Source organism: Strigops habroptila, chromosome 1 (genome assembly GCF_004027225.2).
Source record: "Strigops habroptila isolate Jane chromosome 1, bStrHab1.2.pri, whole genome shotgun sequence".
Taxonomy (NCBI): Eukaryota; Metazoa; Chordata; class Aves; order Psittaciformes; family Psittacidae; genus Strigops; species Strigops habroptila.
Window position 1 is genome coordinate 83840091 of NC_044277.2, and position 16258 is coordinate 83856348.

At 48.0% G+C, this 16258-nt stretch overlaps 1 protein-coding gene and 1 long non-coding RNA gene across 7 annotated transcripts in view; one reads left to right on the forward strand and one right to left on the reverse strand.

Annotated features, from left to right (window-relative positions):
• Positions 1 to 975: 975 nt before the first annotated feature.
• The window catches only part of ZCCHC2 (zinc finger CCHC-type containing 2), a 46078-nt gene continuing 30795 nt past the window's right edge, over positions 976 to 16258 (forward strand). For 2 of the 6 annotated variants that reach the window (XM_030479212.2, XM_030479185.2), the window contains exon 1: positions 976 to 2085. In XM_030479212.2, the coding sequence (XP_030335072.1) occupies positions 1153 to 2085 (933 nt within the window). In that variant the 5' untranslated portion in view covers positions 976 to 1152. The remainder of the gene's footprint in view (positions 2086 to 16258) is intronic. The other 4 variants (XM_030479194.2, XM_030479202.2, XR_003990525.1 and 1 more) reach the window with 2 other exon arrangements.
• LOC115605185 lies at positions 3573 to 4270 on the reverse strand. Its single transcript, XR_003990531.1, has 2 exons — positions 4195 to 4270; positions 3573 to 3885 (listed from the first exon to the last, which is right to left on the reverse strand). It is a non-coding gene; the product is annotated as an uncharacterized LOC115605185 (long non-coding RNA).

The following is a 16258-nucleotide window of genomic DNA, read 5'->3' on the forward strand; positions in this document are numbered from 1 at the left end:
TTTGCCGTACCTTTTTCTGTAGTATTCCCTGTATTTCCCTACTGTAAACCAGCCTGGTAGAAAGCCACATGGTACTGTAACAGTAGTAATTTAAAAGTGAGACATCTTACAACAGCAATAATTTCAACTGGATTAGGAACGTAGAAGCCGTGTAACTAGCGCTGTTCCACCGGCATGGCACAGCTTTCGGCCCGGCGCTGCCAGCCGTAGGTAAACCCACGTGCCCCGGCACTCTGAAGGCCAATCATCAGCCCGGCACGGCCTCATCTCCGGAAAACCTTTTAGCTCGGAGGACGCACGGAGGTTTGCCCCTCCGTGGTCTCAGGAGAGCCATCGAGCCGCCCGCATTTCCGTGCGGAACCGCATTTCATGAGGCAAACGGTAGGCTCAGCCAGCGGTCAGGCCGCTGCCATCGGTCTGCTGGGGAAGGTACGACCCGGCGGCCACCCCGCGCAGCACTGCCCCTCCTCGCAGCGCCAGCCGGGCCCCGGAGCCGCCCGCTCCCACTTGTTAAAAGACGAGAAACGGCCTCGCCTCCCTTGCTCGAGAGCCCTCCCGAGTACGAGTGATAGCGTGGCCCGGGCCCGCCCGGCGGCACGGAACGAGCAGCGGGGCGAGCTGTGCTGCGGCGGCAGCAGCCTCCGCCTAAGCAGGAGCCAGGCTCTGGCCGCCCAGCTCGGAGCGCAGCGTACAGGCCGTCCCAGACCCATGGCCGCCGCGCACGCGGGCGGGCGCGGTGACGCCGGCCGCGCCGATAGGCGGAGAGTCGCGCTCCGCCCGCCGCGTGCCGGCCGCGCCCCCCGCGCTGCCCCCCGCCGCGAGCCGGACTCAGTCCGCGCCGGCCAGGGCTGCGAGCGCCAACGGCCGCCTCCGGGTCTGCGCGCGCGCGCCCGGGCGCCGGGGAAGGCGGGGGGAGGGGGATCCGCTGCGGGAGCCGCCGCCGCGCGCGCGCGTGAGGCCCGCTCTTCCCCCGCCCACTCCCCACGCGCGCACCCGCCGGGACCGTTGCCCCTGCGCGCGCCTCTCCCGCGCCGGCAGGGCCGCGGCAGCATGAGCGGCTCCCCGTGACCGCCGGCCGCGAGCCCCGCGCCCGGCCGGGCCCCGACCCGCGCCCGGGCCCCCTCGGATGCTCGCGCCCCCCCCGCGCCGAGGATGCTGAAGATGAAGCTGCCCCTGAAGCAGACGAGCCACAAGGCGGCGGCGGCGGCGGAAGAGGCGGCCGCGGCGGGGCTGGGGCTGAAGGAGCCCGGCGGTGCCCTGGACTGTCACCTCCAGCTGCAGCAGGTGCCCCGAGCGCCGGCCCGCGGGGGCGCCACCGCGGGGAGGGGGTGCGGGCTGGAGAGGCCGAGCCAGCTGCACGGCCTGGGGCCGGGGCCTGGGCCTGGCCCGCCGCCCCCCTCCGCCGCGCTCTCCGCGCCGGGCGGCGGCGGGCCCGGCTCGGCGGCGGCCCGCACTGACAAGGAGACGGTGTACGAGTGGTTCGGGCTGGTGCTGGGCTCGGCGCAGCGGCTGGAGTTCATGGTGGGGCTGCTGGACCTGTGCAACCCGCTGGAGCTGCGGTTCCTGGGCTCCTGCCTGGAAGACCTGGCCCGCAAGGACTACCACTGCCTCCGCGACTCGGAGGCGAAGGCCAACGGGCTCAGCGACCCCGGGCAGCTCGGCGACTTCCGCGACCCGGCCGTGCGCTCCAAACTCATCGTCTACCTGGCCCTGCTCGGCTCCGAGAACCGCGAGGCCGCCGGCCGCCTCCACCGCCTCCTGCCCCAGGTGGACTCCATCCTGCAGAGCTGCCCGGCGCGACGGCCCCGGGCGGGCGCCGCCGAGGAGGAGGGGGCCGAGGAGGAGGAGGAGGACGTGGTGATGGTGATGGACGGAGCTGGGGAAAACGGGCAGGCCGGCCTCCCCGCCGAACAGGGCCTGGGCTTCGGCGCGCAGGAGGAGCTGCTCCTGCTCTTCACTATGGCCTCGCTGCACCCGGCCTTTTCTTTCCACCAGCGGGTCACCCTGCGGGAGCACCTGGAGCGGCTGCGGAGGGCCTTGTGCGGGGACCAGGAAGAGGATGGCTTCGGCCGCCACCAAGCCCAGGTAACGCCGCGTCCTAGCCTCTTCGCGCTGCGCCATCTCGTCGGGCGGTTTCCTGCTCCTCATTTTTCCTTCACCGCCTCCCGATTTTCTCCCAGCTGAGGGCGGCCGCTTGCCTGTCCCTGAAGCCCCCCACCGTGGGATCTGCCCCCTCCCGTTTTGCCTGGTAGCTTGTCCTATTCCCCCTCATCCCCTCGGCAGTGTAGGCCCCGGCCACCCCCACAAGCTGCTGTAGAGTGTCTAGTACGAATTGGGGAGGGAGGGAGGGAAGACTGCTTTTTGTAGCCTGCCATGCTTTCTGGAGCACTGCTTTTTGAACCCTGCCTTGCTGAAGCACAGGGTGCAGAGTACTGACGGGCTGCCTCCTGCGCTGTAGGCCACTGAAGAAGTTGTACCGTGTAGAAGTGCAAGCAATAGCGTGACTAAACTTGCAGTAATAATAATAATAATGCTAGCTAGAAACCATACGGCCTAAGAGAGCATTCTCAAGGGCTTAAAATAATAGAATGCCTTGAAGTAATTGTTGTGTGGAACCTGTTTATCCCCCCCCCCGAGATTTGGCAGGGATCAGGGTAGCAGTCAGGGGTCAGCGGCTCTAGGGCTGGTTCTGTGGAAAGCCACATTCAGTAAGGTGGCTGAAGGCGTTTGGGAAGGGGTGGTAATCATTCTACTAAAGCAGCAAATTGAAATGTCACAACTGGAGCTTCTGTTCGGAGGAAAGCTGATTTTCTGGGTGGCTGTCAGGAAATAGCAGAGCACATCTTGAAAACAGATGTGCCACTTGTTGCTAGAGGGTGGCTGTCACCAAGAATGAAGACTTCAAGTGCGTGGCACTGAGGCATTCTATGCAGCAGCAGCTATGCTTAGACTGAGGTTTCCCACAGTGCCATTCATTGCTGCCCTCTTGGCAAGCATTGCCTTTAAAATCTGCCCCATATTTATGCAACCAAGCTATCGCCTTGAAGCTCTGCAGTTTCTGGTCTATAGATGGCCTCTCACGCAAAGGGGAAGAAAGGGCTGGAAGATGGGGTGTTTATAAGGCTGCTCAGCCAAACACATCATGGGGTACTAAACTGAAAAAGGTACAAAGCAGTAAGGGTTCAGGTTTTGGGATTTTGTTTCTGAGTTTACTTGCAGTGATGTCCAGTTCATCCAGCCCTAGAGGACTGTTTTACATTGTCTGCCACAGGAAAGGAACAGCTCCTTTTTCTGAGTGCTAAAGACAGGATATGCTCTTAAGGAGTACCCAGGGGAGACTGCATGAATTTCTAAGCCTTCAAGTACATTAAGTGAATTCTTGTATCATTTTAAGGCCAAAACACATTTAGTAGGTTGTAAACTAGTGGGATAGATGTTATGGTACTGGAATCATAATGAATTCATAGCATAAGTCCCAGAAGTGTTTATTTTGGCTCACTGGCCTATATCAAGTCTAGCTTTATCCCAAAATGAATCCTGGAAGTCCATGTTTAGAGGGAGAAGATCGAGTGGCAGGAAGTGGTAAGACCGGACACTGTTCTTTCTGGGTTTGAAGCGCTGGTAACAGGAAACATAGTTCCTGCCCGAAACTGGCGCGTTAGGGGTAGCTTCTCAGTGTGTCCCACCAAATGCATTGAGAGATCAGGCTCCCATGGACTACTGGAATTGAAGTCTGGTTTGTGCAGCATCCTGGCTTTGGCATAAAAGCAGCCTTCCAAGTGGAGGTGGTTTTGTTTACTCGGGGAGCACTGAGAGGCCCGAGTCAGCTTGGCTGAACATGCACATCACATATTCCCTAGTCCGCACAGGACCAAAATGGCCCCCCTTAGGTAGGCTTTTCTTTTTTTTTTTTTTTTTTCCCTTCCTAATGGTTGAATTGTGAATACAGCAGAGCCTCTTCTGGGAAATGATGGCTGACAGGGAACACAGGGATCAGGGGATTTCTGCTGAGTGTTTTCAGTTTGTTTTCACAGGGGCGGTGGGACCCTTGCGGGTAAGATACTGGAGGAAATGGAGTTATTAGCACGGTTAAAGACTTTCCTGGCCAAATGCAGCTGTACTGTTAAATTGGACTTGATTTTAAAATCCTGTCAGGTGTCTGCCGGCTTTTTATCCTCCTTTAATTTCTGAAACTTAAGTGCCTTCAGGGCTCTGCATTTGTGAACTAAACCGGTTCATAAAGACCTCTTTGAATTCTCCTCTGGCCGGCCTCGGGTCGGAATGGCTGGGTTCCCTCTTGGGTTGTGACCCGCTCCGTGCCCGTGTCGGCAGCAGCCGCGCAGCTCCGACAGCTTCACCTCCCGCCCTCGCCATGGTGGCGGTGCCCGCCCCAGCCTGGGCCGTGCCCCCCGGGGCCAGCCCGCGGGCTGCCGCGCCTCACGGCGGCACGGGAGGTGCCCGGGCCGGGCGGTTCCTGTCACGTTTTGCAGTGGCCGGACCTGGAAGAAGGGCTTTAACTTCCTCCTCCCCGTTAGGGACAGCCGCGACCTGCGAGGGCAGAGCCAGCGATAAGCGCGCGGCGAACAGTGACCCCACCCCCAGGAGCCCCGGAACGGCCGCCGGTCTCTCCGCTTTCCCGGGCTGAGAGCGGCCGCGGGGGGGGGGCGGGGGTGACCTCTCGCTTTGTTTGCGGGAGGACGGGTCGATCATGGGGCTTCCCCGCCCGGTGAGGGCGCAGCCCCTGTCCCCTCCGCCCGTCCGCACTGTGCCGGTGGGTGCAGAAGGGCCGGTTCCTGGCGGGACCCGTCCCCCGCCCACGGCTGCGGTGGCGAGTGGTCACCGCCGCTTCCCGCCCCCATCCAAGATGGCGGCGGCGCCTGCGCTCCTGGTCACGTGCCCGCAGGGCGGTTTCCCTCCGTCCCGCCGGTGGGGGGGGGGGGGAGGCGCCCTGCGTTGCGTAACGGGACCGCGCTCGGCTGTTACGCACCCGCGTACCGCCGCGGGGGCACGGTCACGCGCGGGTCCCGCCGCCCCCCGAGCTCGGAGGGGCCCGCGCTCCCGGCCGCCCAATGGGAGGGAGAGAGGGCGGTGTGACACCGCCACACAGAGACACACACACACACTCCCTCCCGCCTTCCTGAGCGGCTGTCGCAGCCGGAACGCTCCTGACGGGAGCGAGAAGGGAGTTGGGAAGACCCGGGGGCGTTACGAGAAGATCTGTCCCAAACGGGGCCGCGGTGCACCCGGTTTGTCGAGCAGATGAACCACGGGGGAGCAGCGGTGTGCCGGGAAGGCTGCTAGCTCAGCGCTGGGCTTCCCGTCCTGGGCACTGCCGGGCTTCCTGAGCTCAGCCTGCTGAACAGTCTGCAGGTGGGAGCAGAGCTGTTGTTCGCATGACCCCCGAAATAATCTGCACCTTTGGCGAGCACTGTGGTGTGACATCAACCTACACGGGTGGTGGAGTTCAGACCTGGAGCTGAACCAGGTAGTTCATTGGTCAAGTTGAGGTTCTGAATTCCTTAGGCCAAGGACTGTGCTATTGCATGTGGCGTATCTAACAAAATGGCCTGGCTTGAGGTTTCAAGAAACTTTAACATTTAGCTACGGTGAGTTCACCTAGAAAGAATTTGTGGGTCATTTACTACAACATAAAGCAGTTTGCTTTTTCCCATGGTTGGGATTATGATTTCTGGATAGGATCTGTGCCATCTGGTAAGATTGAGCACACATTAAAGTTACTTCTTGGCAAACAATTAATAGGATTGCTGCTCTTCTTGGTCTTCCATTTTAATGAGCCTTTGAGAACTTAATGTTTCATAGGGATACATATTAACAAAGTTAGCTGGCAAATTCGAAGGTTGTAAGAGAAAGGACTGTTGGAGCGGGCTGGGCTAGGGGTAGGATTGCCTTATAATTGCATAAACTTTGTTTCTTTAAGAAATTGTTCTGAAATGTTTTGTTTTTTTCTTAAGAATGGTATAGAAACACTCTATACCATGCACAGATTTTTAAATGAACATGTAGTTTGTAATAACACCTTTTGGAAGAAAAGTCATTGGTACATTAAGCTGTGCCAAATATGAACTTTGAATCTGAAGTTGAAGTGTAAGAATAAATCAGCAGCATTTGCATCTGTAGTCATAAAGCAAGCATTAATGTGCAACGAGTCTGCTGATACCACTATGTATATTGGTTTAAGCAACAGATCACATGGCTCAATTCTTGTGTTGATTATATTTGTTTAATAAGTGCATCAGTATCAAAGCTGTTTGTATCTTGTTCCATCCCATCCAAGATCTGAGGTCAGAACACTGAAATGCCGAAGGAGATCTGAATATGTGCTAACGTAATATATGTGGCTTGCGTTAGACAGTGGAACATTTAATCAGGCATACTTGATGGTAATAGAACTAAGGTTCTGTTGAAATACTCGATCTCCTGGAGATAATGGTTTGCTGACTAGTATTGTAATTAGCTGGCTGGAGGATTATTTACAGAAGAAGTCTCTACTTACAAACAAAGGGAAGGTTTCTATTTACAGAGCATTTTTATTAGTAGGCTTCTATTTATAGCGTACTTTGTCTGCAAATTAGAAGAGTGCTTTTATAATTGATCTTCAGCCATTTGCAGCAGAACAAGGTAGTAGAACTTGATTTTAGAATCAAAGAGCTCTGTCTGTGGGAACAGAAATAAAGGCAATCCCATTTTGAAGCTGCAGTGTACTCTTTTTAGTGACATAGAATTAAGGAAAAGTGTGTCTTCAGAGTCTGGCTTAAATAAGAGACAGAAAAATAGAAAACGTCATTTTACTCTTGGCAAAAATCTTGTAAATGGTGGTATGCTTGAGGAAAATGTAGAAGTTTTGCCTACTGAGATAAAAAGTACTCCAGCTCCTTCAGCGAACCTAACACCCTTGCCTCTGAACAGGAATTTCCCTGACTCCAAACTGGAGTTAAGGATTTCCAGAAGCATTGCTGGAAGTCTTCCGGAAAGGAAGTAATAACTGGATAAAAGACAATGCCTGAAATGAAGGACTTCTGGCTAAATGTGCATGCTAATGTTCCAGGAAATTGCAGAGTAAAAACTTTCACTGCTCTCTGTTGTTTTAGTCATTTTGTTCTAAATACGAGGTGTTAGGACAAGTTTGTAGCCTTGCCCAGTCCCTTTATACTAGGGTTAATCCATGCCAGTTTCTTCTCCAACATCAAATGAGCACTGAGGGCATTGAAAATATAGCCATGACTTCCTAATGTGTGCACTTAGATTGCTGCTGTTAACCTGTGGTCCGCTTTTGAGTGTTGCCCAATGTCGACTAATCTGTAGATAGCAGGATCTCACTGGGCTTGGAGTACCGAGGGCTTTCAGCTCTTAGAGCTGCAGAAGAGGATGCAGACAGCAGCAGTAAGATGGCTGTACTTATGAAACAACTGAAGTCTGTAGGATTCTGACTACTTAAATCTGTCATCTCATTTATTTGCGAATATCAGTGTCTAGCCATAGCTGCCCTAGCAAACACTACAGTTGATTTTCCGTTAACTATAATTGATACTAAATGTTTGCTTTTCCTCCAAAACTCGGTGAATTTCTCCGAATCTAAGGGTTTATACTTTCAGAGGCTGAAGCTTGTAGAGGACAAGCTCAAAGTTCTGGCTAGAAACTGCATTCCTTTGTGAGCTTCTTGCCTTTCTTCAACCTCTTAATCTTGTCCTTTTTGTGAGAAGAAAGTAAAAATACTTTTAATAGTGAAAGGAGAATTAATGCCTTGGGAAGTGTCTTAAGAGCGAGATAAGAACATGACAGATTTTCTGTTATTCGGAAAGCCATACATGAAAGAATACTTTTAAACTATGCTGCTTAGATCTCTTGAGTTCAAGGATTGGACAACATGACATATTACTCTCTGCTGGTAGTTAAAAGTAGTAATGAAGGCATTGTCTTATCCCAGTACTAATCGTACTTCAGTGAACCACTTGTAAGGGGCATATGTTTTTTAGATCTTACCATCACCCTAGACTGTTGTGAGAAGAATTTTTTGTGTTCGTCTGAAACGACACATTCAAGTAATTTTCTTTTTACTCAGCATAGAATTGTAACAGTACTGAACTTACACAAAGTTGTTGGATGAGCAACCAACTGGTGATACTGTAACATCTGGACTGTTGCATTGCTGGCTTTAGCTTCAAGTTCCCTGCTTTGTCATGAGCTAGCTAGGTTGGACTGAAATTGTGGTTTAAATCCCGTTAAAAGCTCAGATGTAGATGAGACATGGAGAAAGATGTGCTGTGTTTCCCCCAGCACTGTAAATCGTTGCTGTAGCTGACATGTCTGGTACTTCAAGTGTAATTGCCACAGGCCTTGATAGCTGAAGTTGTTAATGCTGCCTAAGCGGTCGGTATGTCCTTTGTCTCAAAGTTGTCATGATTTCACCTTGCTACAAGTTAGTCAATATGTGATTGCCGAAGCTGTCATATGGTGTGCCTTTCCTCCCTGAATCAGCTGATGTTTTTTCAAAAGGTTTTTGTCTCCCTCATAGTGTTTTGTTGCTGCCTCTTACAGCAACTCTTAAAATAGTTTCACTAAACAAATATGCCTTGAAGTACTCTCGGGCAACTGTGTGTTCTGTCTATGCAGTCCAGCTTTCTAGGTACAAGTTAATAGGGCAGTTGCATATTACCCATATGAACTGTATGTTCAGCCAGTTAGGCTTTTATTTCACGTATTACAGGATTTTATGTCTGGTCACAGAACCACAAAATGACTGGGGTTGGCTGGGACCTCTGGAGGTCTTCAGAGGTCCCGGAGATGGTGGACCGTGTCCAGGTAGCTTTTGAGTATCTCTAAGGATGGAGACTCTGCAGCCTGTCTGCCAGTCACCCTCACAGTGAAAAAGTGTTTCCTGATGTTCAGAGGGAAACTCCTGGGTTTCAGTTTGTGCCTCTTGACTCTGGTCCTGCCACTTGGCACTGCTGAGAAGAACCTGGCTCCAGCCTGTTTGCACCCTCCCTTCAGATGTATATGTGTACATTTTTATATGTGTAGGTCCTTTTCTGCAAAGCTGCTTTCTAGCTGGTTAGGCCCCAGCTTGTATGGTGCCTATAGTTGTTTCTCCCCAGGTGCAGGACTTTGCACTTCCCCTTGTTGAACTTCATGGGTTCATGTCTGCCCATTTCTCCAGCCTGTGATTCCACGTGGAATAAGCATTATTGTTCTGGAGGTTGATTCTGCGTGTGAAAAGACAAGTTAACAAGTAAGCATTTAAGTTGATTGTTGGCTGCAGCTAAAAGAGAGAACTTTTGGTAGGTCTTTGTGGCCAGATCTTGAGGCCAGTTCCATTCTTAGTCTTGTAGGACAGCTCTCTGCATCTCAAACCAGCCAGACAGTGCCATTGTGTAGTTCAGAAGCTTGCGAACTGAAGTGTAACTTGGCAGCAATGTCAGTTGGGCAATTGTCTTAAGTCTTGATATTGCATTTAGCTAGTAGCTTGTCCAAGACAGTAGCGGATTTTTTGCATGGGAGACAATCTGTTGCATCACAATTGTCAACATTAAACAGATTTTGAAGCATTGCTGCCCTGTATGTTTGCATTTGTGACTACTAAATCCGTGTGCTGATTTCCATTTAAGTATTAGATGGTGCGAATGTTCTATTCCTGTATCCAAGCAACAGCAAGAATTAGGTGGTAGGGTGCAGATGTAGTGGCACACAGTCCTCTGCTGCTGTTGTCATCAAGAGGGGGTTTAGCAGCACACAAGTACATGTGCAGTTTCAGCTGACTTGCTTCTTAAGAGGTGATGTTTAGCCTTTGTGCTAACATGGTTACATAGCTATGTATCAGTGTATCACAGCTGTGAAGCAGTAAGGGTGGTAGCTTGTACGGATTGTTTTAAGCAAATCATGGCTTTGGTCTTTGAACTGGCACTATTGATGGTTATTCTGACATCACTCAAATTTCTCTGAAGTACAGATGCTGTAGTTGGTAGCTCATGATCATGTGTTAGACATTGATTCTTCCAAGATGCTTTCTTTGATCTGGTTTTGTTTGCCAGTTCCCACCTATAAATGAATGGAAGAGCTGTGCCGGTTTACATCTGCGCAGCCTGCAAGGCTAAGTAGTACTATCCCTAACAGTACATTTTCTGAAGTCTTGCAGGAAAATAAGCTTTCATATTTGGGCACATAGAACTAATCAAGCGATCCAGCTGCTGTAAGCAGGTTTCCCTTGTTAGTGCTCATCAGAGCTGATGCATGAATAGTTCTTTTATGGAAGTGCAGTGCAAGCATCAGAAGACTTATGTGCATCAATCATTTCCTCATGATGATTAGTAGGCTATCAAATAACAGATTTCATTACATATTGCCAAACCACTACCAGCATGACATTTCTTGATCAGCCGTCTACATTAATAGAAGGCAGAGTTTGGACATCTGTCATGTGTAGACTAGCTGAGATTTGCTCAGCTCACATATGTTAATTATACAGAGCAGCATCCTTCCGAGCAGGATGGCTCTCCACCTTAGGCATTTAGTGCTCGTCCTTACAGACAAGTACCCATGGACTTCAGGAGAGCAGACTTTGGCCTCATCAGGGATCTGCTTGGTAGAATACCATGGGATAAAGACCTGGAGGCAAGAGGGGCCCGAGAAAGCTGGTTGATATTCAGGGATCACCTTTCCTAAGCTTAGGAGTGATGCCTCCCAACAAAGAGGAAGTCAGGCAAAACCACCAGCAAGCCTGCGTGAGTGAACAAGGAGCTTCTGGACAAACTCCAACACAAAAAGGAAGCCTAAAGAGGGTGAAAGCCAAAGACAGGTAGCCTGGAAGGAATACAGAGAAATTTTCCAAGCAGCCAGGAAACAGGTTAGGAAAGCTAAAGCCCCAATAGAATTAAATCTGACCAGGGATGTCAAGGGCAACAAGAAGAACTTCTATAGGTACATCAGCGATAAAAGGAAGACTAGGGAAAGTGTGTATCCTCTCTGGAAGGAAACGGGAGAATTGGTTACATGGGATACGGAGAAGGCTGAGGTACTTTTTTTGCGTCAGTCTTCACCATTAAGTGCTTCAGCCACATCACCCAAGTCACAGAATGTCAAAGCTGTGACTTGGGATAACAAAGAACCACCCGCTGTGGGAATAGATCACATTCAAGACCATCTAAGGAGCCTGAAGGTGCGCAAGTCCATGGTACCTGATGAGGTGCTCCCACAGGTCCTGAGGGAACTGGCGGATGAAGTGCCGTTAAATTTGAGAAGTCATGGCAGACCGGTGGAGTTCCCACTGACAAAAAAAAAGGGGAAATATAACCCACATTTTTAAAAAGGTAAAAAAAAAATACCTGGGGAACTATAGGCTGGTCATTCTCACCGCAGTGCCTGGCAAAGTCACAGAGCAGATCCTCCTGGAAACTATGCTAAGGCATGTGGAAAATGAGGCAATTGCTGACAGCTAGAATGGCTTCGCTAAGGGCAGATCGTGCCTGACAAATTTGGTGGACTTCTACAATGGAGTTACAGTGTAAGTGGATAGGGAAGAGCAGTAGACGTCATCTACCTGCACTCGTGCAAAGCATTTGACGCTGTCCCACAGAGAGAAGAGAAGGCTCAAGGGACACCGTATAGCAACCTTCCGTTACCAGAAAGGGACCTACAAGAATGATGGAGAAGGAATTTTTACAGAGGCATGTAGTGATAGTACAAGGGGAAATGGCTTTAAACTGACAGAGGGTAGGTGTAGATGAAATATAAAGAAGAAATTCTTATGTCAGTGCTGAGGCCCTGGCACAGCTTGCCCAGAGAAGCTGTGGCTGCCCCATCCCTGGCAGTGTTCAAGGCCAGGTTGGACGGGGCTTTGAGCAACCTGGTCTAGTGGAAGGTGCCTCTGCCTGTGGCAGGGGGTTGGAACTAGGTTGGAACTAGATCTTTAAGGTCCCTTCCAACCCAAATCATTCTATGATATGGTCCCAGGAAATATCTCAAGTGATATGTGGTTTTTAAAAGATGGCACTTGCTCTCAACCATATGAGGAAAGATGTCCTGGATACAAAACTCTTGTCTAGGCTGTGAGAGCAGACAATTTTTAGAGTGCTCTCTTAGCTTGTTTCACTTTCAAGGACAAACGTAGTTAATCCTCTAGCCTGTCACAAAGATCTATGTGATTATCTAATTATCTGGCAACTGCTTTGGGGCCACCCACATTTCTTGCTTCACTGTATTTTAATCATTAGAAGCAGCACTCTGAGCTGCAGTGAATCCTTGCATGTGAAAGCTTTACAGTGTCAAAGGCTTATGCAAGAATTAATTTTACACTTGCAGGCGTTGTGTGAATACATTTTATACATTGGCAGGAAACGATTAGCACTATTAGCTCTATACAGTATGGCCATCGTCAGGAACTCCTTGTCACCATCCCCAGTTTTAAAGGACTTGTGTTTGTAGTGTGACTGGCATCAGGTAGCAACCTGCGGTGTCATTCCTAATATTCATTGGCCCTCCAGGCTGCGTAGACTTTCCAGTCACTTGTGTGCTGGAGGTGTCTGCTTTGACAATGCCACTTGTATTTTAGTTACTTGGGAGTGTTTGATGTAGGACTGTCACAGTAGCTAACACCAAATGTGAGGAGTTGTAATGCAGCTTAAGATACGATCTGGAGCTGGCACTGGAGCAGACCTTGCAGGCTGTAAGTTAAGGCAATGACTGCCCTGGATTACGCTACTGTCTCCTCCCGTGTTCCAGTTGGTATTGTGAAAGCTGTCATTCGGAGTGCACACAGTACATTACAGGTTTAACCTTCTAGGTGAAGCATTTTTCAAGTGAATAAATTACGAACTTCTTTACAGATATGATGATTTATAAAATCGTTGGTACCAGGACTTGTTTAAATACAGGTCTGAACCTTGTAGTATTTTGCAGTTTAGAGGGAGCCTTCAAATGTGGATGTAGTTCACTTGGTATAGAACGCTGCCAAAAGTAACCATTCTAGAGTTATTGTCTGCAAAAATATTTGAACACTGTTACAAAGATGATACATATTCTAGGTAAGAAGTAGTTTTCTGGTATTAGAAGGTGTAGAGAAATATTTAGTGCTGCTTTGACATGAGCTGAGCACAGTACCTCTTTGAAATCAATCTGATTACCACACCTTTCTTCTAAAAACTGCTTGCGATTTCTTTGATTTCTTAACTAGCAGTTATTTATTAGAATAGACTGTAATTTATTTTTCTGTTAATCAAAACAAATAGCCTAACTTTGAATGCAAAAGAAGGTCTGACTTTACATTTTATTGGGTTTAGATCCATTCGTTCATTTTAAAAAAAGAGTATTTGATTAGGTGGAAGTCTCAACTTGTTCCTTAAAATGAACGAAGCATTGCCTTCAGCTCTTATGCTGATGATTTCAGAGGTGGGAAAAGACATCTTAGAAAAGCAAAAGAAATTGTATAGTTTGAGAGCCTCTGTCAGAGTTAATCCAAATGTCTGTTGTCTTCTGTATGCAGTGTGAAAGAAAAATACAAAAGTGCTTTTGGCAGAGTGCATGGCTGTAGTTTAAGGAAGACCTTACCTCTGCCAAAGAATTGACATTGATCTTTGCTAGAAGTCTTGGTTCAGTTGTTTGATTTCATGTCAGGAAGACATTCACTATCATACCAAAATACATGCTAAACTTGTTAGCTTATGTAGTTTGGGCACAGCAGTTAGTCATAGTAGTAGTGCTTTTTATGGACGGTCTTAAATGAGTCACAGTTTTAACAGGGTAACTTTAATGCTTAAATGCCAACAGTTTTGTGAATAATGCATGACCAGGAGTTAACACTTGAAAAGTGAAGTACTTGGGTTTGGTTATGTCCACAGTTACTGTGAAATGTCTGACACAACACGATCGGTGGGAGTTCTGAGGAGATCTGAAAGCGCTCTCCAGAGCATGCTTGTGGGTATTTTTATTTTGTGTATTAAACTAAACTTGGGAGTATGCTAAAGCTGTTACAATGCAGCCTCATTGATACACAGCTATTTTCCTTTCTTATTCCATGTCTAACATTGCACTCATAATTTTTTAGATGTTTGAAGCATGAAATAGTGTTTTGGTAAGTTTGCTGAGATTGTTTACTGAGTGGCTAGGGGGTGGTGTGAATTTTACCTTGACAAAATAAAGCATTTCCTACGTTTTAAATCTGATTGCTTTGAAACCTGAAATTACTGACAGGTAGGATACAAACCATACACTGCTAGATGAAATAGCTAAAATGTCATTCAGTTTCTCAGCCCACCTGCAGTGTGGTCTGAAGGCACATAGATGTTCACTTGCTAGTTGTGTGCTGCTGTTGATGTGACTGATGAAGTCAACAGTATGCTCATGGCAGTCTTGATGCCTGTGTACTTACTGGGTCCTAAATGAGTTGCATGTACTGTTAGGAGTTGCCACAATAGTACCAGTGCTATAGAATCATAGAATCAACTAGCTTGGAAAAGACCTTTAAGATCATCAAGTCCAACCATTACCCCAGGACTGCCAAGGCCACCACCTAAACTATGTCACTATAGATGACGTAAAGCTGGTTTAGTAAGATGAAGCCAGCTTTAGCTGGTACATCTGTCAAATCTGGAGAAATTCATTGAAGAACTCACAAACGGCAAGGGGATTCCAATGTCTTTTGACACCTCTGTGCTTCCTTATTCTGGTCTGCCTCATGTGACAGTCTTGGGGACTTCTGTGCCAAACAACGTAACTAGTCTTGGCTGCTGGTTTGTCTTGTTATGTTGCACAAGCCCTTCAGAAAAAAAAAAAAACCCCTACATGTATTCTGGGACTTGTTTCCAAAATCTTAAACTTCCTATATTTAAAAATGAGAGTACTCTCTGAAGGTTTGTATTTTCTTCTACCCATCTTTTATGAATGTCTTTCAGTGGAGTCATGTTCTTCATCCTGAATGAGAGGAAGGGACTTTGAACTTTCAGTACACATCTACTCAAAAAAGTATTAATTTCTCCCAGGTATTTTATTTGTTGTATAAGGTTACTAATAAGATATTTATTTTCATGCAGACCAGTTGCTAAATATTTGTGGTGCATTAAATGTCCTCTGTTTAACTTGCTGCTTTTGAAAGCTTTCCCAAGAAACCTACCCTCTGTTTTAGCTTCCAGTGCTTAATAAAAAACAGCATTTGTGGTGTTAAACAGAGAAGGAACCACCTTCTCTCCCACTCTGTGCTGCTGCCACCGCTGCTACCATCGATATGGTATTTACATATTGATGGCATTTAGGTACTTGCTAAGCGCAGATGTTATGCTACTTATTACAGATAAATAGAGGTGCTTCACTTAAAGTAGATTCACTAGTAACTTTCCTAGTTTTCTCTGGATACATCTTTAAAGGCAGTCTGTCATTTTCTTGAAACGTGAATTGTACTGGTGAGCTGGCAAAACAAGTTGCCTCTGAAGTCAACATGTCTGGCAAAAGATGGTGCATCAGACATTTTAAAACAGTTTGAATTTTAGCTTGGTTGGTCAGTTTGGTTTCTAACAAGACCTGATTGTTGAAGAACATGTAAATTGATATGTTTTTTTAATCTTACGTTGGGGAAAATCATGCAGATTTTTGTTACCCTAGAAATAACACTTTCAGTCCATGCTCATCTAATACTTTTCTCCAATTTATCATCGTTAGCCTAGTTTGTTCTTTTTTCTCTTACCTGTCCATGTTATCTGTCTTACATGTTTTCCTGTTCTGTCCCTCCTTATGCGTTGTGTTGAAACAGTAATAATTCTTGGCATATGATTTTGAAGTCTGAAAACAAATGTGGCAGGAGATGAGTGTTCAGTCTGTCCTTTTTTCCGTGGAAGAGAGGGTGCTGATGGCAACTGGTTGCATTCTGAATGTTTAGTTAGTAAGATGGTACATGGATTTAGCTGTTAGGGCCATATGTCCTGGTTTCCTATATATTAAAGGTGGCAGGCTGAAGATACTGTGCATGAATATAATTGAGGAGAATATGTTTAGAGTGTAAGCAAGTAGATGACTTCACAGGTTAGTGATTGACAGAGTTCATACTAACAGTAAATTAGCAATGAAGTTCCGAGCTGATGGTATTGTCCAGCTTGAGGTACCCTGAAGGCACATGATTTGTTCCTTACTCTGTTCTGTTTTTAAAATAAGGTCAGTGAAACACTGGAGGTTATAGCTGACATTTAATAAATAAATTTAAAAAGTAAGAACTGAAATGGCTAATGGCCACCTTTTTGCCACTGTCAAGAATTTCAGGTTT